General features: G+C 44.2%; 1 protein-coding gene across 1 annotated transcript in view; it reads right to left on the minus strand.

Moving 5' to 3' along the window:
* Positions 1–23,530, minus strand: part of phactr4b (phosphatase and actin regulator 4b) — a 43,965-nt gene extending 20,435 nt beyond the window's left edge. The window contains exons 1-6 of the mRNA XM_084052354.1: positions 23,380–23,530; positions 13,610–13,789; positions 11,849–11,929; positions 9,228–9,550; positions 8,224–8,611; positions 1,082–1,474 (exon numbers count right to left, since the gene is read on the minus strand). Of these exons, the coding sequence (XP_083908480.1) occupies positions 1,082–1,474; positions 8,224–8,611; positions 9,228–9,550; positions 11,849–11,929; positions 13,610–13,789; positions 23,380–23,449 (1,435 nt within the window). The 5' untranslated portion in view covers positions 23,450–23,530. The remainder of the gene's footprint in view (positions 1–1,081; positions 1,475–8,223; positions 8,612–9,227; positions 9,551–11,848; positions 11,930–13,609; positions 13,790–23,379) is intronic.
* Between the last annotated feature and the right edge of the window lie 1,390 nt (positions 23,531–24,920).

Genomic DNA, 24,920 nt, shown 5'->3' on the forward strand with positions numbered 1-24,920 from the left:
TGTGCACTAACCCGTGAGTGCGCACGTGTTGTTGTGTGCACTACAGTATGCAGAGTAACATGTACTACTGTACTGTGTGTGTGTGGGTGTGGGTGTGGGTGTGGGTGTGTGTGTGTGTGTGTGTGTGTGTGTGTGTGTGTGTGTGTGTGTGTGTGTGTACGCCCGTGGGTAAATGTGACTACGCGTTCCAACGACGGAGCGCCTGACTGTGCATAACGCATGGCTTAACATGTGGGTATGTTAGCTCTGTAATTGTACATATTTTTATGCAGTTTTAATATGCATTAAGCCACGGACCCCCCAGTTGATACGAATTGTATTTCTGGGACCCCAATCTAGACTGTAAACATCTTCAGTATTAATTTATCTGTGAGAGTGTACAAGTGGAAAGGAATGGACCCTTAGGGGATGTTGTCCACAGAACGCATTCGCAGGAGCGCTTTGGATATCATGTCCAGAGCGCTCGCTCGTTCGAATGTATCAACCGTTTCTGTGCTTAAAAGGATCCCTGGCTAACACGCCTTATATGCTTTAATACATTATAATTGCCCTATATAACTCAAATAAAAAAAAATATTATGTTTTATTTATTTTAGAAATAGTTTGTCTTTCACTCAATAGGGGCCGCTCCTGTCGCAAGTTGATGATGTCATATGTCCATGTGTGGTCCAGCCCAATGGAATGCATGGGCTAATAAAAAACAATTTAATACGTTAGTTAAGTTAATATATAATAATATTTTTAATATTTTTATTAGCACATGCATTCCATGCATTTCATAGGACTGAACCATACATGGACACATGACATCATCAACCTGCGACAGGACTTGTTCTTATTGAGTGAAAGACAAACTATTTCTAAAATAAATACAATATTTAAGGTGTTTTTCAATTTTAGTTTAATTTTAGGGAAATTATACTGTATTAAAGCATATAAGATTTATTAGCCAGGGATCCTTTTAAACGTCCTGTCATCTATCTGTCTAACTATCTATCTATCTATCTATGCTTGGGACCCACCTGGCGGTCCCCACATTGTGAACCAAGCGTGTCAGCGGTCGGTACGGTACGGTACTCACCCATCATGGCGGCGTTGGTCCTGTTCACCGGTTTGGGCGGGGGCATGGGCGGCTGCTTGCCCGAGGTCGGCGTGAGGCTCGCCGCGGCCGGAGACTGTGGGCTGCCGGCACCGCCACCGGCGGAGACGGACCGAGCGGGCTTGGGCCCCGCCCCCGCCGCCGCCGAGGAGTTGGAGGGCGAGTACGGGATGGTGTTGTGGTGGTGGTGGTGGTGGTGATGGTGGTGGTGGTTGGGCAGAGTCCGCGGCGATCCCGCCTCGCCGCCGGCGCCGAGCTCCGGGGACGCGGGGCTCACCAGCCACTTGGGGGGCATGACCGACTGCTTGGGGGGCAGCGGCTCCCGGAGGGTGTCCCGCAGGGCGTCCATGTCAGGGACGTAGTGGCCGTCGGACTCTGTGGAGAGACACGGCCCAGAATGCAATGCTTCCATGTCAGGAGCAGTGGTGGAAAAAGTAGGCTACATTTTTTACTTAAGTAAAAGTATCAATACTGCAATGTAGAAATACTCTGTTACAAGTAAAAGTCCGGATAAAAAAATGTACTTGATTAAAAGTATTGGTCTCAAAATGTACATAAAGTACCAAAAGTAGAAAGTACTCATTATGCAGAATGTCCAAATGTATAAAATGTATAGAAATAGCCGATCTACAGCTCACAATGTGTCGCGATGCGACACATTGTGAGCTTGTAGATCGGCTATTTTCAAATGGCCGAAATGTATATAGGGCTGAAGTGATTAATGTATGTTTCATATGAAATGATAATCCAAATCTACAAAGCAACTAGTAACTAAAGTTTTCAAATTATTAGTAGTGGAGTAAAAGTTGAATATTTGCCCATGACTCATGAGATATAGTGGAGTAGAAGTAAAAGTACTGAAATTTTGAAATACTAAATTGTACTTAAGTATAGTACTTGAGTAAATGTACTTAGTTACTTTACACCACTGGTCAGGAACATAATGGCTGTCTGACTCTATGAAGACAGCTTTATTGTCATATCACAGGTTCACAGGTGTATAGAAGTGGGTGAAATTGTTTAGTTTTGTTCATGTGGGCTTCATCAGTTTGTAGGTTCTGTGTGTGAAAGGAGAATAGAGAGATAAAGTAAGAGCAGGAGAAAGAGACAGGATAGAAACAGGTCATATAATCAAATATATATATACGTAATTACGTATACATATACTGTATGTCTGCTGTCGGGCAGAAACGTCTTATTTCCCGTAAATTAATTCCCTACTTCGCATACAAACAAAAGTAGCAAAAATATCAGATCTACAAGCTCTAAAACGTGCAGCACAGCGTGCCGTGTTTTAAGCTTGTAGATCGGATAGCAGTCGGTCAGTTCAAACCACTTTGGCCTGGTTGGGTGTGAGGATCAGCACGGCCTCAAGGGGCCGCTAGCGGTGTATTTAGAGTCTTTGAACCAGTAGTTCTCAAACTTTTCATGTCAAATAAATGTTCTTAAATTAAGTTTCTGCGGCCACGGTTTTGGTAATAAATTGTGCCAGAGACCCCCATACAAGGGGGTCTCTTTTAATGCTGTTAAAATGTTTCAAAAATATTAATTTAAAAAACAAAATATTGTATTATGTATAGGTTCAATGTGGTTAAACAGATTTTTGGGGGGTGTAGCCGCCCCTATATGTGGGGTTGGGACATTGACATTTGCTGCACTGCGATTGGCCACCCATTGTACCCCCCTAACCCTGCACTGTGATTGGCCACCCATTGTACACCCCTAACCCCTACACATTCAATGCAAATCTATACTTTTCTTTAAGTGAGCTTCCATCACTGTGATGACCACTAGCTGCACTGTGATTGGCTGACTCTATTGGCTGACTCTATCTAGCACTGTGATTGGCTAGCGAGACACATGATGAAATTAACAACCTATAAATAGGACTATGCACTTAAGAAAAACACATTTATGTTTTTTTTAAAGTGAGTCATGGGTCTGTGATGACCACTGTGACCACACCACCCACTTCACACTGGGTGTGATTTTTATCATATATTAACTAATGTAGCTGGGGACCCCATATAACCCCCTTAAAAGACGCCTGGGGGTCCCTGGACCCCACTTTGAGAACCACCGTATGTTCATATTGTTTCTTTACGTTTGCATCTGTCCCACTGCTGCTTCTAAAGCACCCTGACCTACATTCTATACGTATGAAACGGTGCAAGTAGCTAGAATGGAATTAGAGCTCATCCCACCTGACTGTGTCAGATAAATGGGCTGTATCCCCTACTCAGCACAGATTGAGGCCAATACTGCTGGATCGATGGAATGAGAAGGGACTGTTGTGAGCTTGTAGGTCTGCTATTCCCGCGGTCCGCGGCCAAATACATATAATGCTGGGGGGTCCTTGACATGGAAAAGTTGGAGCACCACTGATCTAGCAACATACTGTTAGGATGTAGGCCGTGGACCCCCATCTCAACATGTTTTGTTCTGTGCCGCTCTATGAGCAGTGTTGCCAGATTCTGTGAGAGAAACAAGCAACCAGGTCTAGGAAAACCAGCCCAAAAGAAGCGGCTATGGGCCACATGAGCACTTTAACATATACATCAGCTATTTGAAAATAGCCGATCTACAAGCTCACAACGCGTCGCGATGCGACGCGTTGTGAGCTTGTAGATCGGCTATTTTCAAATACAATCTTGCGGGGAAATTATAATAAGCAGATCTGGCAACCCTGTTTATGAGCTTTATTTTTGAATAGCCCAAAGAAATATTAAAATGACAGAGATGCGTTCCCAGATTGAATGGGTTAATTAAAATCTGCCAATGACTATTTGGGGGGCCCACTTGCAATGCCCTCACGGCCCACCAGTTGGCCCCCGGCCCACAGGTTGGGTATCTCTGATTTAAATGTTTGAGTAGAGGAAGCGAGCGAGCGGAGCGGAGAGTCGGCTTTCTGCCGCTTCACCACTCCAGGCTCTCTGTGTGTGTGTGTGTGTGTGTGTGTGTGTGTGTGTGTGTGTGTGTGTGTGTGTGTGTGTGTGTGTGTGTGTGTGTGTGTGTGTGTGTGTGTGTGTGTGTGTGTGATAGCGCTGCCTTGAGAATTACATTATCTGGGATCAGCTGCCAAGATAAACAGTCCAGGCGGCTGTAATTACCACCCGTACCCCCAGCACCCACACCACCATCACCCTCCATGCTCCCACGCTCCTGCACCCGCCCGCACCCGCCCACACACACACACATACTTGTGGACATTTGGACGGTCCTCACAAGTGTGGTAATACAAGCACGCAAACGCACGCACGCACGCACACACATACATACACGCACACGCAGGCGCACGCGCACACGCACACACACACACACACACACACACACACACACACACACACACACACACGCTTGCCATTCCTCAACGGTGAAGTTTTAAGTTCAGGGTTATTTATTTGCAGACAGGACTTGATGATGGTGATGTCACACATAGAGGAGGAAGTAGGCCAGCTAGGGAAAGGGAAGAAGCAAAAAGACCAGGAAGGGAGGGAGAGAGAGAGAAAGCTGAGAACGAGTGAAAGAGGGAGTGAGTAAGCTCCAAGTACGAAAGAGAGTGTGAGGGAGGGAGGGAGGGAGAGAGAGAGAGGGAGGGAGGGAGGGAGAGAGAGGGGGAGAGAGACGGAGGGAGTGAGAGTGACAGAGAGAGAGAGTGACAGAGAGAGACAGAGAGAGAGCGAGAGAGTGACGGAGAAAGAAAGAGAGTGACAGAGAGAGAGAGTGGCTGAGAGAGAGAGAGAGAGAGAGAGAGAGAGAGAGAGAGAGAGAGAGAGAGAGAGAGAGAGAGAGAGAGGTGGTAGAATAACAGCCACTATAGGAACTCAACTCAGAGAGACAAAGTGAGGCGATTGAATCCATTCAACAGGATAACTGACATCTAACAGGCGTGTAGTAGAAGCAATATTATCCCCTCAAAGCGTAATGGTTTAAAGCTATAAACCAATAAACGTCAGCTCCTCCTCAGCAGCCATTAGTACAACAGCATTAACCCATTAAGACCGGGAACGCATCTGTGTCATTTTAAGATTTCTTTGTCTATTCAAAAATAGCAGATATACAAGCTCATAGTGCGGCACTGAGTGTCGCACTATGAGCTTGTAGATCTGCTATTTTATTTTTTTATCTTGAAAATATGTGCAAATCTTTGAATATATATATATATATATTTTGTAACTAAATATTTGCTTCATGGGGGTCCCTGGAACAAAACATTTTGAGATGGGGGTCCGCGGCCAAATACATAATTCTAAAAATGTTTTCTAAATCCTAACAGTATGTTTCTATATCAGTGGTGCTACAACCTTTCCATGTTAAGGACCCCCAAAATTATATGTATTTTGCCGCGAAACCCCATCTCAAAATATGTTGTTCCAGGGAGCCCCTGGAAATGTTTGCTTTAAAACATATACTGCACATATATACATATATATATATATATATTCAAAGATTAGCAAACATTTCCCACGATATAAAAACAAATCTAAATAAATGTTAAAATGACACAGATGCGTTCCCGGTCTTAATGCATTAAGCACTAAAAGGGCGGCGGTAATGGGCCTACTGATGTGGTGTCGCATTAATTAGGAGGAGCTAGCTAGGACGAGCTATTCCCTCCCCTAGCTCTTGAATAGGAAAAAGCGGTAGCTGGAGCAGGGCCCCTGGGAGCCGACGGGTGGCCCGTCTATATCTGGGGAGGACAGGACACGAGGAGGAGACAGACAGACAGACAGACAGACAGACAGACAGACAGACAGACAGACAGACAGACAGACAGACAGACAGACAGACAGACAGACAGACAGACAGACAGACAGACAGACGGGAGGGCTGATCTCATAATGATCTCAATCATACGTTTACGCATGGATCAAAGCAAAATAAAGCTCTGATTTGTGAAAACAGTGTGAAAAGGAGGAAGAAGAAGACCTGGAACGCATCAGTGTCACTTTAGATTTCTTTGGCTATGGGTGCCACGCTATGAGCTTGTATATCTGCTATTTTTGAAAAATCTTGAACATTTTTTTTTTTTTTTTTCAAAAAAATGTTAGGATTTAGAAAACATTTTTAAGAATCGCCTCAGGTCTTAATGGGTTAATCTATACGGCTAGTATGCCTTATATGCCTTAATACATTATAATTGCCCTATGTGTATAAAATTAGAAATTGAAAACACCTTAAATATTTTATTTATTCTTTCTCTCAACCGCTTCCGTCGCAGGTTGATGATGTCATTTTGTCCATGTGTGGTCCAGCCCTATGGAATGTATGGAATGCAAGACCAACGTAATACCGCCTGAGGTTAATATGAGCATCAAAGCAATATTTTAAATGCTTTATATTAGTATATGCATTCCATACATTCCATAGGGTTGGACCACACATGGACAAATGACATCATCAACGTTTGACGGGAGTTGTTCCTATTGAGTGAAAGATGAACTATTTCTAAAATAAATACAATATTTAACCCATTAAGACCTGAGGCCACTTCTAAAAAATTTCAAAATCCTAAAAAAAAAAATTGAAAAAAATAATTTTCACGATTTTTCAAAAATAGCAGATCTACAAGCTCATAGCACGGCACTCGGTGCCGCGCTATGAGCTTGTATATCGTATGGAATCCAAATGACTGAAATCGGTCGTAGTGAGAGAGAACTTGAATCCATGCGTTTACGTTCAGTCGGCACGTAACGTTGGAGCCACATGATGGATCTCATGAGGCAGGAGGATCAGAATGGAAACGGAGAAGCCTCGCGTCTCTCCTCTCCAGGTTTTTCCACACGGCCCCCCGGTTTTCATTATGAACTGACCAGTGTGATCTGGTCTAGGCCACAGATTCCCCAACAATCCAAATCAGGTTGGGGGGGGTATTCACCACATGAATAACATATCGAGTAGCCCAATGTCGCCGGCCACTACAAGTTAGAATAAAACATGGGACATAATGTATACCAAACAAAGTATATCGAGAAGTGTTTGAATACACTCGCAAAACTCATAAGAATCCAGAGGTTTATGCCTCTAGCGCTATGACACTCCCTGGTTTCTGAGGGAATAACTTTTGGGAGCATACAGGCCAATCAGGCGAGAGAGGAGAGAGAAGAGAGAAGAGAGAAGAGAGAACAGAGAAGAGAGAGATGGGATTCTCTCTCTCTCTCTCTCTCTCTCTCTCTCTGATTCGGCACAAACATGTGGATGAATTCATTCTACTATGATGCCACCAAAATGTGGAATGCCCTACCCAGAGTGTAGAAGAGAGAGTTGCGTCACGCTTTGATCTCGCCGCAAAGCGGGATGTTGCCTCCTGCAGTTCCAAACATTGGAACTTCCTCATTCCATTCTTACAATGGGAGTCAACGCTAGTGTCGCCACTCTCATAGTTACATCACGCTGGCCCTACCACCAGCCATCAAAAAGTGACTCCCGCTTTCGAAACCACCAGGAAAGAGCACCTGTCTGCAATTTGCAACTTAGCCAAGTCTTCTATAGCTTTCCAAAAGAAATGACCCCCCACTGCTTTTATACTGTAAATATACTTCCTAGTGATCTCTTGTACAGTATTGCATGTCGTTATATGTCTTGATGAATTGAATACACAGGACTACAATGGAAACAAGCCCCAAAAAACAAAGAAACAAGCCTTTTTGTGTTATCCTTTTAGCGTTATTGTATAACTGTACCTCTGTACTTTTTGCAAACTGTTAACCCATTCAATCCAGGAACGCATCTGTGTCATTTTAGATTTGAGCTATAACCATTATTTTACACTTTGGCTATTCAAGAATAGCAGATCTACAAGCTCGAAACGAGCACGAAAATACATATCATTTGATGACATGAACATTTTTGAGAACCACTGATATAGCATCATATGTTTTTCAGAAAACCTTTTTTCGATTTAGAAGACATTTGTAAAGATTTACACACAATTTCCACGATAAAAATAAATAAATAGCAGATATACAAGCCCATAGCGCGGCCGCATAGCCACGCTATGGGCTTGTATATCTGCTATTTTTGAATAGCCAAAAGAAATCTTAAAATGACACAGATGCGTTCCCGGAATTGAATGGGTCAATAAAGTATTCAAGCAATCAAATCAAAAGAGACGGCGTGCTCACCCCTGCGGCTCCGTCCGTCCTCGGACGTGTGTCGGGTGAGGGTGGGCTTCCACTCCGCCTCGGCGGGCCGGGACTTCCTGCCGTCCTCCGACGGGGCCTTCTGCAGGTGGGGCCTCCTCTGGCCGTCCTCCGGGTGGAGCCTGCCTCCTCCTCCTCCTCCTCCTCGCCTCCCGTGGTGAGGACCACCGCCGTCCATCATCTCCCCCGGACCCCCCGGCCCCCCCAGGCCCCCCTGCTGTCCCTGCCACGCCATGTTGGACCTCCACTCGCCCTCGGCGTGCAGCGGCGGCATCGCCCGGGGCCCTCCTCCCCCTCCTCCGCCTCCTCCTCGTCGCACGTCCTCATGCATCCCACCTCCTCCCCTGTGACCCTGGGGGGGGTAGTAGGCCTGTCATCATTAATACACTAATCGCCCTGATTGAAATTGTTTGAGATAATAGAATTTTTTGTTTCACATAAAGCTGTCGGCGCAGAAACCTCTTATGTCCATATTTTAACTTTTTCTGTTTTTGTAAATTAACGTCCTAGTTGATCACACTACAGCGTCACACAGAAGCATCAACAGTAGCAGATCTACAGGCTTGAAACGCGGCACGAAGCGACGCGTTTTGAGCTTGTAGATCTGCTACTTTTTCTAATTTTTCATTTGAATCCTGAAAAAGTAACAGTTTTAGACATATGAGGTTTCTACCTGACGCGAGACGACAATCGTCAAAATCGTGTTCTTTACAAACAAAATCTGTTAAATATTATTTTATGCATAGTCAAACAATTTTCAAAAATAGCGGAAATTTGCTATTTAGTGGCTATTTCCACTATTTTGGAAACATTTAGAAAATGATTACGTGCTTGTAGATCTGCTACTTTTGAAACTTTTGTGTGACGCTGTAGAATGATCAAGTAGGGCGTTAATTTACGGGGGAAAAAAATAAAGTTAAAATATGGAGAATGATAAGAGGTTTCTGACCGACCGCAACGACATAATCAATAGTTGCTGCCCTTACCTGGGGGTGTCCCCCCCGGCGGTCTCCTCCTCCTCCTCCGTCGGGATGATAGCGCCCCCTACGGTCATCCTGCTGCTGTTGCTGTAGCTGTTGTTGCTGTTGCTGTAGCAGCTGTTGTTGTTGCTGTGCTATCCAGGCCTGGTTCATCCTGAAGTCGGGCTCGGAGGGCAGCTTGCCCTGGTTGCACGGGCTCCGCCCAACGCCGTGCCCGCCCCCGATGATGGCTCCGCCTCCGCCTCCGCCCCCGCCCCCGCCCCCCACGGGCAGGGTGTGGCCGTTCTTCACGTAGGGCTGCTTGACGCTCTGCGCGTCGTCGGCCTCTGCTGCACACAGAGACACAAGAGTCAGGGAGGATGCAACAGTTCAATGAACAAATCGATTATGAAGAAAAAACATCACAACCGATAATCTGTTTTAATACAAATAACTGATTTTGGGGGGAAAGACAAATCTTTCGCTTCTCTCTGCCCCTTCTTGAACAAAAACAGTTGTGCGCCGTTATTGTGTTGATGATGTATGGAGTATGGATTTCTCTGTACTACGTTTTTATTTGCTTCAAGATAAATAGAGATCAAATAAAAAAAAAAATGTATATATTTTTTTCTTCTACAAGCTGATTGGTTGTCGTTCGGCTATTAGAAAGACAACATAATTATAGTAAACAGCCCTTAACATGTTAACAGTTTAACCGCTTAAAGGATGACTTCACCCATTTTCAACCTATCTTCATATAATTGGTCCTCACTAATGCTCATGATAAAATGGCACAATTAGTTTCTACTCAGTCTGAGTCTCAGACGAGGGCTGTGGACAGTTCTGAGTCCCGTCTACCAGTGACATCATCGACGGGGAATCCAAGCTAATAGAAACTGCAGGCTTTCTATTCCTGGAAAGTTGCAATGCAATAATAGAAGCCATTGTTCTCGTGTTAATAAAAATCTAAATAAGAAATGTGAAATCTTGTTGGAAAAAAAAATTCTGCCTAACGATGATGTCACTGGTAGACGGGTTTCTGGCCTGTCCACAGACCTCCTATGAGACACAGACCGAGTAGAAAAAAATGGTGCCATTTCATCATGAGTATTAGTGAGGACCAAAGCTCGTCAATTAGTCCATTTTTTACTAAAAGAATTTGAAACGTTTGGGATTTTTTTGGGGGAAATCTTCGCCTATGACATGGCTGACATCAGGGGGGACTCCAGGTCGAACAGTGTTTAAGCTGGCTGGGCTGAAGCAGGGCCGCTGCAGCAGCGCAGTGCTAAATGTAGGAGGATTTATGGATCCGCGTTCCCCTCGGAGCAGCACCTGGACATGATTTCACAGCAGTAAAAAGAGCTTGGATTGAGGGGAGGTGTCACTAAACCCCGGCCCCGTGTGGATGGAAGTGCTGCTTGCGGGGCGATAAACCACCAGGCCCTAATTTTTATAAATGGGCTCCGGCGACAGCATAGTTCTGCTGTCCGTGCCGTACCGTACACCCTGAGCCAGCGATATAGAGCGTGCGCGAGAGAGAGAGAGAGTTACGTCACTAGCATAGACTCCCATTGTAAGAATGTCTCAATGAGGAAGTTCCAATGTTTGGAACTACAGGAGGCAACATCCCGCTTTGTAGCGAGATCAAAGCATGACGCAACTCTCTCTCTCTCTATATCGCTGCCCTGAGCTATAACACAGCAAAATCCTGAGTGTTCAATGTTTGTACACTCTCAGAGCAAAATGAGAGGATTTTGACATCGTACTTCGTCAGAGGGCACAGTTCTTCTTTTCACTTTTCTCCAGCTCATATCATCTCCCTCACTTTTCCCTCCTTTTTTAAAGAAGCATTATAGTTCACCACCCAAAAAATCTCATAGGAGTCTCCGGGTCATCAAATTATTGGCTTAGGAATGCGACAAAAAAAAAAATATATATCTCCATGAATTCAAGGCTTCATTGTGTGTGTAATTGATATAAAATAAGTACTTTTTTGGGTGAACTATACTCCTTTAAGTTGCCGTCAAAAACTTTTAAATAGAAACGTGTTTCAGATGATTAATTGCTATTTGGTAATACTGGTGTTTCTGTCATGAGGGAGGGTGCGTGCGTGCGTACGTGCGTGTGTGTAAAGTAAAACTGGACTGGTTTGATCATAATGGTATTTCCCGTACCACAGATATTGTGTTCATTAATACATTTTGAAAAAAAACAGTTACTTTTTGTTAAACAGGCTGCCCTATGGTGCAGCGATATGAGCTTGTAGATCTGCTATTTTTGAATAGCCAAAGAATAAAATAATGGCTATAGCTAAAATCTAAAATGACACAGATGCGTACCCGGATTGAATGGTTAACTTTTTGTGTTTTTTTTTCGTAAATTGATCATACTACAGCGTCACGTCAGCGTATTTAATACTTTAAGTCATTAAAGGAGCACTTCACCCATTTTTTATGCGTGGCGAGAGCTTGTTGTAACTTGTAGCAGTTTATCTTTTAGCTACGAATTTTCGCTGCGCAACATACTTCCATAGAAGACATGCTGGCTTCTATGGAATCCAAATGACTGAAATCAGTCGACTGAGAGAGAGAGAGAGAGAGAGAGAGAGAGAGAGAGAGAGAGAGAGAGAGAGAGAGAGACTGACTTACCATTGTCTGGGACCTCCTTCAGCACTCCCTGTTCTATAAGCTCCTGCCGCGTCCGTCTCATCGACATCTGCCTCTCCAGAACTGCACACGCACACGCACACGCACATGCGCACACACGCACACGCACACACACACGCACACGCACACGCACACGCACACACACACGCACACGCACACGCACACGCACACGCACACACACATGCACACAGAATTGAAGCCAGCGCATTAGGTTTCTATTGGCAATGAGCTCACATACACTGATGCGTAGCAGAACTCAAAGATGTTAAGTCTACAGATCTTCACTCAGCAGGGTCACTGTGTGTGTGTTTCTGCTCTGAAGCCTCGTTTTAACACTGGGCCCAAAATAACTGGCTTTTCAATGGAATTCAATGGAAGTGCAGTGAGTGAACGCACTGCGACAGCCATGGTGAAAAAAGTACTCAAATGTTTTACTTAAGTAAAATTATTAATACTGCAATGTAGAAGTATACTGTTACAAGTAAAAGTCCAGAATTCTAAATTTACTTCATCGTATCAAAATGTACTTAAAGTACCAAAAGTAAAAGTACAAAAATGTTACGTTGCGGTGCGATGCATTGTGAGCTTGTAGATCGTCTATTTTCAAATATCCTAGGTATAAAATAGGGCTACAGTGGTTAATGTATGTTTCATAATATCATTATTTATATCTGAAAAGTAAACAGTAACTAAAGTTGTCAAATCATTGTAGTGGAGTAAAAGTACTATATTTGCCTCTGGGATGTAGTGGAGTAGAAGTAAAAGTACTGAAAACTGAAAATACTCAAGCATAGTGAAAATAAGTCAAACTTGTACTTAAGTACAGTACTTGAGTAAATAAATGTACTTAAGTTACTTTACACCACTGGCCAGAGGGGACACACTGGGGACACTGGGGGACAGGAAAACTGACTCACTGAGGAACTGTGATAAAACGTAACAGTGCTGGACGACAAACAAACACAATGACATCATCAGAGGAGCGCTAAACACTCCACTGATCTCATCCCCCCAGATTTGGGCACACACATGGGGATGAATTCATTCATTCTATGTGGAATGCCCTACCACCACCAGACATCAAAAAGTGTGACTCCCTAGTCTGCCCTCCTTCAAAACCGCCATAAAAGAGCACCTGCAAGTCTTCTAGCATGCCAAATGAAATGACCCCCCACTGTTTTTCTGTCAATATACTTTTAACCCATTCAATCCGGGAACCCATGCTACAAATGTCTTCTAAAACTGGTTTCTGAAAAACGTATGTTGCTATATCAGTGGTTCCCAAACTTTTTCATGTCAAGGACCCCCAAAATTATATTTGTATTCGGCTACGGACCCCCATCTCAAAATATTTTGCTCCTGCCAGGGACCCCCCCAGAAGCAAAGATTTGAGTTACACATGTTCGCTTAAAAAGATATAGGCCTGTATATTCAAAGATTTTCACAATAAAAAAAAAAAAAAGCAGATCTACAAGCTCATAGCGCGGCACTCGAGCCTGTATATCTGCTATTTTTGAATAGCCAAAGACTTCTAAAAATAACACAGATGCGTTCCCGGATTGAATGGGTTAATGCTCCTAGTATTGCTCTTGTATGGTATATTACATGTCTTTATATGTCTTGATGAATTGAATACGTAGGACCACAATGGAAACAGTTTTTGTGTTATCCTTTTAGCATCATTGTATAACTGTCCCTCTGTGCTGCAAACTGTTAATAAAGTATTCAACCAATCACACGGACCTTCTGACGTCTCCTGGAACTTGTCGCTGCTCTTCTTCTTCCTCCACTTCCAGGGCTTGAAGATCTTGCCCAGGGTGGAGAACTTGCCCTTGCGCTTGGGGGGAGGGGTCCCTTCGCCCGTGCTGCCCCCCCCCTCACCCCCCGGTGTGCCGTGCTGCTGCTGCTGCTCAACTTCATCATCTGCAAGAGAGAGAGAGAGAGAGAGAGAGAGAGAGAGAGAGAGAGGTGGGTTTTTAAACCACTTGAACCTTATTTTTAACTCTATGACTTGAACCCTGTAGTCCGGTGGTTCTAAAATTGGGGTAAGGGGACGCCCAGGGGTCCTTGAGGGGGTTCCAGGGGGTCCCCAGATAAACGATGTATATCCAAATGGAACCAAATGGACCCTTATGTGGCTGTAACTCTGAGAGTGTACAAATGGAACCAAAGTGTGTAGAGTGTAAACAGGATAGAGCCTAGTATAGAGCCCTTGGGAATCCGGTCAACTAAGTATACGGTTTAAGTGGTAAAAAAAAAAGACTAATCCACGGCCTGCGAAACGTCAGAGTTCTTTGTACAATGTTGAAGTTAATTCGGAATGTTCCTGATTTGCACGGAAATGCTCAAATTAGGAACAGATCAACAGACAAAGACAATAATGATCAACAGTCAAATGCCAATCTGTCTGCCGTTGAACTCAAAACTGTTTTGTCCCAGTTTTATCTTGCGCTTAAATAATGAATTTCTCAAAGGATCTAAATCACATTAAAGCTGCGCTAAGTAACTTTCCTCTCCTAGCCCGGATTTGAACATAGTTTCCTGTGCTGACAGTCCTGACATTTTTGACCATTGAGCTAATAGAGCCTGCCTGCTTGCTCAGGGGATAAGTTTAATCTTGATCTTCAGGTCAAACTTCATGTCAGAGCCTGTGTCTAGGTGAGACATGACCTTTGACATGATCTAAAAGTCTCAATAGAAGAGCAGGGGGACAAAATACAACCACCCCGATTGTATAAGTTATATTGTATTAACATACTCTACCATACAGAGTGGACAAAATTGTATTGCATTCATTAAAAAAAGTGACAGTGCCGCTTTAAGTCTTTCTTTTAAAATATAGAAGAGTAATCGTTTATTACAAGGCTAGCTTGTATATGCATTCTTAATAAGAGATTGATTTGTGCACTTTTCTAACTTTGCTCTTGGAGAAAAGAAACAAATTGCGGTTTGGGGTTTGAGGTCACATGACCGCTGCTTTGGTATGGTCTCCATCATGACTGGACCGTCGTCATGACTACAACACCAACAGGCACTCCTGGTATTTCCAGAACAGAGCTGCAGTTTTCTTGCCGATACGTGAACTGACCCCTTCCCTGCCCTCTCACTAAAGAAAGGGCAGGTTACATAGCATGTTATGTAGACAAATGCCAGGTTCACGTGGCATCCTATAGTGTGTAGTTTGAATGTACAGATTGTTTTTTTTTTATATATATTATACTGTTTTGACTCATGATAGGTTCTTGGTTTACCTATGATCCTGCATTAGTATTTCTGTGCATTTGATGCATTTCCTTGTGTTTTCCTTGTTTACTGTAAATCACTTTGGATTAAGAGCGTCCGCTAAATGACTAAAATGTAAATTGTAAGAACAGAAGTTTGTCACAATTATTACACAATAGCCTAATCGCAATTATTTTTTGTATAATAGCCATAATCGTTTCCATGTTGAAAAATGTTGAAAAAAAATGTGTATAGAAAATTGTTTTAATTTGATTTGAAAGTATAAAGTTATTAAATAGGTCATTTCTTTGTATATTTAAGTCATTTGTCATTTCTGCTCTTTGGAATTTCTGTTCACAAAGCCTAAAAGCCAAATACAAATTAAATATATTTATATGTTCCAATGTTCAACGCCAAAAACACAATTGAAATTGTCCGGATAGACTCCCGCAATCTCGGCTGATACCGACCTCTCCAACCTACTTACTGATCGTGACAGCCCTAAGGAGAAAAAGATTACGTTCATTAAGACCGTTATTTATCTTTAGCAGTTAGCTCTCTGGGATGGTGTGTGTGTCTTGGCCCGGCCGGGGGGTTTGCTAAGGAGTCATGAACTCCTCCATGGTCAACGGGAGGAGGAGGAGGAGGTGAGATCCCACGTCCGTTGGCTCCCTGCCAGAGCTTCCCACACTCCAGTGTTCACATTCCACAGTTGGGGGGGGGGTCCCTTATCAGCCTTCCACCACGCACATGGACGCAATCACGCAGACAGTGCACACATCTGCACCATGTCTCCATACATAGGACTGTCATGATCATGACATTTTAGATCACGATTAATTGCTAGACAAATAATTGAGATTAATGATTTAATTGTGCTTTTGACATTGAACACTGGAACATATAAATCGTTCCAGTATAAAAACATATAAAACATCTAAGCTAACTTTTAGCTCATAAATTAATGCATTACTTGGATCATACTACCGTGTCACACAAAGGCATCAAAAGTAGCAGAAACGTGACACGAAGCAACGCGTTCCGAGCTTGTCGATTTGCAATTTATGCTACTTTTAGATTTGTATCCGGAAAAGTTACTGTTTTGGATATCATGGAAGTTTCCACCCAACAGCGACAAAATACATTTTCTGTTTTAGGCTTCGTAAACAAACATTGCACAGGGCAGATATGACAAATACCTTAAATCTACAAAGAAATGAATGACAATGACCGGTACCAATGATAAACAATGTACTACGGCCAAAATAGTTGCGACGTGACGTACACTGTGAGCTTGCAAAACGGCTATTTCTGGCATGTTTCAACCGGTGAATTTATTCATACGAATTTAAACGATTCTGACGATCGGCATGCAAGAATAATTGTGATTATCTCAAAGAAGAATTGCCATCAGGACAGGTGATTATGTCATAATTTTGACTGGCGTATCGTATCCACACACATTCCAACGAATACCAACGCAGCCAAAAGCGTTCACAGAGAACCTGCTGCTGAGGCCTGACCTCTGCTCTAAAACGCCATTGTGCCAGGGGAGACTGACAGCTAACTGACAGGCTGCTGAGCTCAGGACGGCCAGCTGTGAGGGAGCCAGCTCTCCCGGGGCTGCATGGGACCTGCTGAACTCAGCAACAGTGGTGGGGGAAAGAAAGGAACCAAGTACATTTACTCATAAATCAATAAACATGTAGTTTTGTCCAATCTGTTTGGTAGTGTATGTTAATACAACATAACGTATACAATTGGGGTGGTTGTATTGTGTCTCCCTGCTCTTCCATTGAGACATTTAGATCGAGTCAAAGGTCATGTCTCACCTAGACACAAGCAGGCAGGCTCTATTAGCTGAATGGTAAAAATGTCAGGACTTGTGCTGGAAACCAGGTTCAAATCCGGGGTAGAAGAGGAAAGTTACATAGTGCAGCTGTGAGTAAAAAAAATTACCTACTTTTCTCTTACTTTGAACATTTCCATTTTGTGATACTTAATACTTCTTCTGCACTACATCTCAGAGCCTAATATTTCAGCTTTTTCCAATTATTAGACATCTTTAGTATAGCTAGTTACTTTAGATTTAGATTATTATTACAAAACTTAAGCCCTATCTCATACTTCAGCTATTTGAAAATTAGGTGATCTACGCGTTGGGGTTGTGAGAGAGAATTATTTCTTTATACATTTTAGTATGTTTACTTGTGGTACTGTAAGTATATTTTGATTCCAATACTTTTATAAAATGCTGAATACAGGGCAGTTTTACTCGCAACAAAGTATTTCTACACTTGTGATATTGTTACTTTTAACATAAGTAAAAAAAAAGTATTTCTTTCAGCAGTGCTCAACAGACATAATATTTACCAGGCAGCACAGAGAGAGAGAGAGAGAGAGAGAGAGAGAGAGAGAGAGAATGGGCCTGAGGAGGTAGAGCACCCAGCCCTGTGCCTCACACAGGATGTCCTGGCGACAAGAGCTGGTTCCCACAACACAATTCTGGTCAAAACACACACAATGCCCGCTGAACCCACCTGACAGACAGACAGGCCCGCTGGACAAAATGCACTTTTATGAGAACGAAGCAACGCTGCTGTCCTGCTGTGTGGACGTTTGTGTCGTGGGTTTTTTTTTTTCAGAGGAAATTAAGCAAAATGTCATCGGGTCTAACGACAAGAACAACAAAGACAGGGTTCAACCCGTTTAAACAGTTTTCTGAAAGAATTGTGTTGCTACTGTACTGTATATCGCTGTTGTTGGAGTTGGGGGACATGCGTGCATGAATATGTATTTGGTGGATATACGGTGTCCCACACTACAATACACACACACACACACACACACACACACACACACACACACACACACACACACACACACACACACACACACACACACACACACACACACACACACACACACACACACACACACACACACAGTTCTAGACAGCTGACCATTTTGGTGCTGTGCCAGAAAAATAATAAATAGTTGAAGCTTCTTTTTCACTTGCTGCTACGGGCTGACTTTCTGGACACACAATGCTTGACAGAAGTAGCGTCTCTACCTGGAAGAGGGCTGCTGCTCAGTGTCCAGCTTCGGCGGCGGCGCGACTTGAGGCAGCATGCCATGGAGGAAACCCCTCAAACCTCCTGTCCTCCCGAACAGAGATCCCCCCCCAAAAGGCACACCATTCATTCAAGGGGACGATTAAAACCACTTATATCCAAAAAAAAAGTCAGGAGCTTTTATAAGCACTGCTCAAACTATACGGCAGACAGACAACCAACCAACTTGGGGGATGCTGAGCTCGGGGGGGGGGGGCGGGGGGCAGTAGTGAGTGTGTGTGTGTGTGTGTGTGTCTACTCCGAAACCATGGAAATCCAAGCCCCTAACGGCACGGTAGAAACTTGAGAATCCAGCCCAGCTGACAAAACATCCACATTATGCATCGCTTAAAGGCAGGCAGCTCCTTCTGATCCCACTGAGCCCATGGTTCTCCTACACGGCAGTGCTTGGCGGAGCAGCAGCCTCTGGACAGGACAGCGAGAGTGTGGTTCAGCTCCAGCTGAAAACCCACTGATCCAGAGGCAGGGATAAGGTCCTGGTTAGGGCAGGGATAAGGTCCTGGCAGGGCAGGGGATAAGGTCCTGGCAGGGCAGGGGATAAGGTCCTGGTTAGGGCAGGGATAAGGTCCTGGCAGGGCAGGGGATAAGGTCCTGGTTAGGGCAGGGATAAAGGTCCTGGCAGTGCCAGCCAGGCTAGCACGCTGCCACAGCGATCGCTCCCGGGAGGTTGACGATCACAGAGGGCTCGATCCGAGACGACGGAGGCGCGCTCCGCATGGGAAAGACGAATGCGTTGACCTTATCTGGAGAAGGCTTGTATGTACGTCGGCTAATTGACCGCATGTATTCGACCGCCTCCGGCTCCTCAGGAAAAAAAGAATCTTGGAGGAGGAGGAGGAGGAGGCCCCCGGCTGGATCAAGCTGGCCTGGTATGCTGCTGACGACGGGCCTCGAGTCTCTGAGGCTCCTGAAGGGCTTCCTCACAGATAACGCCGAGAGAGGGAGTTCTGTCACGTCATTGTCTCACGGAGCGGAGGTCCAGTGTGGGTCGTTCTCTCTGGCTGCCTGCAGCTGTGTGACACGGGGTGGGTGGAGGTGGAGGGCGGGGGGGCTGGAAACACAGGGAGGAAACGGTACTCCACCCAGAGAACAAAGACAACCTCTTCCCCTCGCACAACACAACACAACCATACTCAAACGCACATACACACACACACACACAGCTCATGGAAACTGTGTACAGCGCCACGGGGCACTGGATGCGTCATGTACTGTATTATATGGATAAGACAGTGGTTCTCAGGACCCCTCAATTGATAACGTATTTGGCCGTGGACCCCCCATCTGAAAGGATTTTGTACCAGGGACCTCCATAAGTGAAGATTTGTGTTAAGACTTTACTAAATTATTCCCACAGCTTTTCAAAAATGTAAAAGAAAAAGCATATCTACAAGCCCACACAGGCGCGTCGTGAGCTTGTAGCTTGTTGTTCGACTAGCCAAATTATAGGGTTAAAAATAAAACGGTTAAAATGTTTCAGAGTTTGCGGGGGACCCCCTGGAACCCCCTCAAGGAAACCCCTGGCTGCAGGGTCTCCGGAGCCCACTTTTGAAAACCAGCAGTACACAGACGTCAATGAAACTAATAATCATTGTTTCATAGTGGCAGCTTATTGAGGCCGACAACGTTCAGAGGAGGAGGTTTGGATTGTAAATTCGACTCAAGAGGTTCCGTCATCAGTATTCTATTCACAATTCTATTCTAATCAGTGTCTTTTCTTTACTTAGATAAGGCTTTCCTCCAATCAGGAAACGGGGGCCAGACATGACAGACAGGGCCCTGGAGTGGGGGGGGGGGGGGGGGTGGAGCTGCTGCTGCAGTGCAGACCTCCCCCCTCGAAGCCACACCCACAACACCCTTCTGTCAGACATCTCCCACACCCCTCCACTAAGACACACCCCTCCACTAAGTGCCCTGTCAGGATGGAGTGGAGCTCCATGATTCAGAAAGTCACACATTTAACCAATTCAATCCGGGAACGCATATCTGTCTGATATGCAAGCTCATTGCGCGGCTCCGAGTGCCGTACTATGAGCTTGTAGATCTGCTATTTATTGGAAAAATCGTGGAAAATGTGTGCAAATCTTTGAATATATATATTATTAAAGCTTACATGTGTAACTCAAATCTTAGCTTCAGGGGTTTCTACAAATGTTTTTTTCCCCTTTTTTAAAAAACCTATGTTGCTATAATATCAGTGGTTCACAAACTTTTTCATGTCAAGGACCACCCAAAATGATATGTATTTGACCGTGGATCCCCATCTCGAAATATTTTGTTCCAGGGACCCCCAGAAGTTGTAACAGGGCTAAAAATGTTAGCTTGAAGAATATATATTCACAGATTTGCACAGATGTTCACGATTTTTCAAACATAGCAGATCTACAACTTCATATGCTATGCGCTTGTATATCTGATATTTTTGAGCCAAAGAAAATCTTAAAATGACACCGATGCGTTCCCGCAAGGAAACCGGGGTTTTGGTCTGCCTTCAGCCTTTCACTTCCGGTGGTGCGACTGTTTTCATTCCCACTAACAATATTTCTACACGGAACACTAACACCACTTCTCCCAGAGAACATGGATCGTTTTGGTTATAAGCCCACTTGTTTCTATGATGAAAGAGCAAGTTAAATGTGAATATCTTTCCGTGGTTTTGTCTGCTCCGAGGACGCTATTGTTAAATGAGTTTCGGTTTGTTTCTAGTGGGGAATGATCGGCAGACACGTAAATCCCGCCCACTACATTTGATTGCGTAAAGTGCGGCCTGCTTCCTGATTTGAAGGCACGCCCACTTGCAGGCCAGTGCGTACGCGATTTGACGAACCCCCCCGACAGATTCAAGTGGAGAGCAGAATCTGTTCTTGGGAGATTATGGACAAGGAAACATGTGAACAATTTTTTTACCGTTGCTTTTTTCTCTTCTGTTTGTACCCTTTTGGTGATATTTATATGTGCTCTTTGTTTTAACGTTGCTTGCTTTCTGTATGGGGGCTGCGGATGGAAATATAGCATTCTTGCTAAATCCGGCGTATTTACATTGCATTGTATGTGTGGTGTTCATTAATATGTGCTGTCCTTCCCAAGTAAACGTATAAAATAAAATAATTTCGGCCAGTCAGTCAGACAACCAAGCAGCTGCCCGGATCCCTTACATAAGAGTCTGCTTCAGCAGGGTGCAACAGTTGGGAAATACCTCCATCCACATGTAGCCTATAAATGCCCCCCCCCCCCCCCCCCCCCGCCACTGCCGCCAGCTCGCATTATGACATGTAATCTGCTTGATTGGAGGCACACAGAGGTTACAGAGCAGTGGAGGCTTCTCTTGGGATCTTGCATACTTAGGGTAAGGGATATTTGGTTAAAACAACAGAAAGAAAATGTGTTTAAAAAAAGGGGGAACATGGTAAAGCTCTACATTCTGATAGTAATCATTGAGATTATACATGAAAAAAACATTTTCAGGTGGGTTGCAAATTTCAGCCAATCAGTAGAGAGAACCCATTTATCAGCTTAAATGTAATTGTGCTCCAGTTCCAATTCTGTACATTTTGCTCATTTCTTTGTGTCATCACTTCCTTTATCTTGTATGAGTTCTCTCTCCCGACCTGAACATTTTTTGTTTTTGTTTACTAAAGAGCTGCAGAGACGGGGAGACCCCGTTACTGAAAAAATACTCAATAAAGCTATGATTACTATTGGAAAGTGATGCGTTTCGAGCTTGTAGATCTACTTCTTTTGCTATTTTTGAATTTGAATCCTGAAAAGTGACAGCTTTGGACATAAGAGGTTTCCTTCCGACAGAGACAAAATATTAAAGTTAAGGATGCTTTTGCAGGGTGCGGCGGGCAAGGGCGTATCGTCATAGAGGCCAATGGGGCCATGGCCCGGTCTGGAAAACTCTGCTCCCCCATGGGAAAAAAACTAAAAATCAACATAACAACATTAGCACCCCATCACCCATTCTGTTGTAGCCAACCACAGAAATTCGCCTTTGTTTTCAAATCGGGCTTATTTGCATTCGGCCGGATTGTTAATGGGTGGCCATTAAAAACCGGTTTCCCCGTCAAACCATGTTGCGCGAGCAACATGGTTAAGAAGCAACATGGTTAAGAATCTGGCCCGGTCCACGTTAGAACCCACCATACGCTACTGGCGGCGGGAAAGTCTGCATGCATTGTTTCTGTGTATGTCTCTGTCTATTTGTTTCTGTAAAAAATAAAAAGGAAAAAAACTTGTACAATGGTGACTGTGTTTTGTTCATTGTTTAGGGAATTTGTGTGTGGATTTGGTTGATCGGTAGTCGGGAAAAATAAAAAAGGATGCTTGCAGATGATTGATGGATTACAGGCTTTTTCCTCGTATGAGATGAAAATCTCACTCCATCAAAAATAATGCTGAGAATTTGCTGAAACCAACACAGACAGACACAAGCCTATACTTCCTGCTATCTCTTCAGTGAAATATATTTGTATACATGTCTCGGGCCATGGTTAGTTGCACGCGTGTGTCTAATCTCGCACCGCAACAACACACATAACGTTACGGTGTCACACGTGTGCCTGCAAACCAACTTGCATGTCAGCATGTCATCCACCTAAACGATTTAACAATACCGAGAGAGAGACAGATAGAGTGAGATATAGAGGGGGTTAATTTACGGGGAAAAACAAAAACAGCAACGATATCAAACTGGCGGTCCTTCAAAAGAAAAACACTGAATGAGAATCACTGATTTAACATTCCCTGGACAGAGAGAGAGAGAGAGAGAGAGAGAGAGAGAGAGAGAGAGAGAGAGAGAGAGAGAGAGAGAGAGAGAGAGAGAGAGAAGCACATCACTGATGATTACGCAACATCCACCCCCTCTCCTCTCCTCTCCTCTAGCCGTTGACCTCACTGAAGGAGCTGCGGTTCAGAGAGATTTAATACAATAACTAAAATGAACCACTTGAAGGCGACCGCGCGCGAGAAGTGCTTAGTGTGTGTGAGAGAGAGAGAGAGAGAGAGAGAGAGAGAGAGAGAGAGAGAGAGAGAGAGAGAGAGAGAGAGAGAGAGAGAGAGAGAGAGAGTGTCTGCCCAAAAGTCTGTCGTATATTTCTACGTACAGAGTGAATCCCACCAAGGAGAGAGAGGAGAGAGGAGAGAGGAAACACTCACCACCATTGTTGTTGTGTTGTTGTGGTGGGTTCTTCTGAGCCGGGGTCTCCAGACCAAGGCTCTGTCCCATGATCCAGCCCCACCAGGGGCCTCTCTCTCTCTCTCTCTGTTCGCTGTCCTCTCTTACCCAGGAATGTGCTCTCTACACTGGGGTCGGGTAGAGGGCCACACCTGCCCCCCCCCTGCTCCTCCTTCAGCTCCGATGTCTCCTCCTCCTCCTCCTCCTCCTCCCGTCCCGACTGACTGACTGACTCCTGATGACTCCCTTTCTGCTGCTTTTCACTAATGTGTTCCTTCTTCTTCTCCTTCTCCCGTTTCTCTCTCTCTCTCTACCTCTTCACCGTGTACTCCTCCCCCTCTCTCTCTCCCTCCCACTTCCAATCTCCTTAAGATATGCCCCCCCCCCTCTCCCTCCCCCTCCCCGAAGTGGTGGAAAGTAACTAAGTACGTTTACTCAAGTATTGTACTTAAGTACAATTATGTCCGTTTTTTTTCGGTACTTTATACTTCTACTCCACTATACATCTCAGAGGCAAAATGTTTACTTCTTTTAACTCCACTACAGTTATTTGAAAACGTTAAGTAACAAGTTACTTAGCACATTTACATTTTTATTACGAAACACACACTTAAGCCCTATTTCATACGTTGTTCAACTCTAAGATACAGATCTACAAGCTGACTAACGCGTCGCATCGTGTCGTGTTGTGTGTGAGCTTGCAGATCGGCTATTTTCGAACAAGCTCTGCAATTTGGAAAAGCTTTTTAGCACTTTTACTTTGGTACTTTAAGTATATATTTTGATGCTTTTGTACTTGTACGTTTTTTTTTTACTTGCAGTTGTAACAGAGTATAATAGTCTGTCGGGTGGAAACCTCATATGGCCAAAACTGTTACTTTTCAGGATTCAAATTCAAGAGCATCAAAAGTAGCAGATCAACAAGCTCTAAAAAGCGTCTCGTTTCAAGCGTGCAGATCTGATACTTTTGATACTTTTTTTGTGACGCTGTAGTGTGATCAAGTAGGGCGTTCATTTACGAATTAACAAAATATGGAGATAAGAGGTTTCTGCCCGACAGCAACAATATTTATATTGTATGTTATTGTTACTTTTAATTAAGTAAAACATCTGAGTAATTCCTCCCCTCCACCATCCTCCTCCGCCGCCCCGCCCCCCCCCCCCCCCCCTCCCCCCTCTCTCCCTTCGCCTTCCAAAATTGTACTTAAGTGCAGTACTGCAGTACTTGAGTAAATGTACTTAGGTACTTTCCACCATTGGGGAGCTGCGACCCTCCCTCCCACTTTGGCTCTAGGAGCAGGTCAGCACTCACAGAGGGAATGCCTACCATTCCTGGGCAAAAGACTGCTTATGTTTTCAATTTGTTGTGTGTGCGTGTGTGTGTGTGTGTGTGTGTGTGTGTGTGTGTGTGTGTGTGTGTGTGTGTGTGTGTGTGTGTGTGTGTGTGTGTGTGTGTGTGTGTGTGTGTATTATTACTATACTTGTGAGGACCAAACGTCCCCACAAGTATAGTAGAATATGA

This window comes from Gymnoscopelus microlampas (genome assembly GCF_963454915.1).
Source record: "Gymnoscopelus microlampas genome assembly, chromosome: 3".
NCBI lineage: Eukaryota > Metazoa > Chordata > Actinopteri > Myctophiformes > Myctophidae > Gymnoscopelus > Gymnoscopelus microlampas.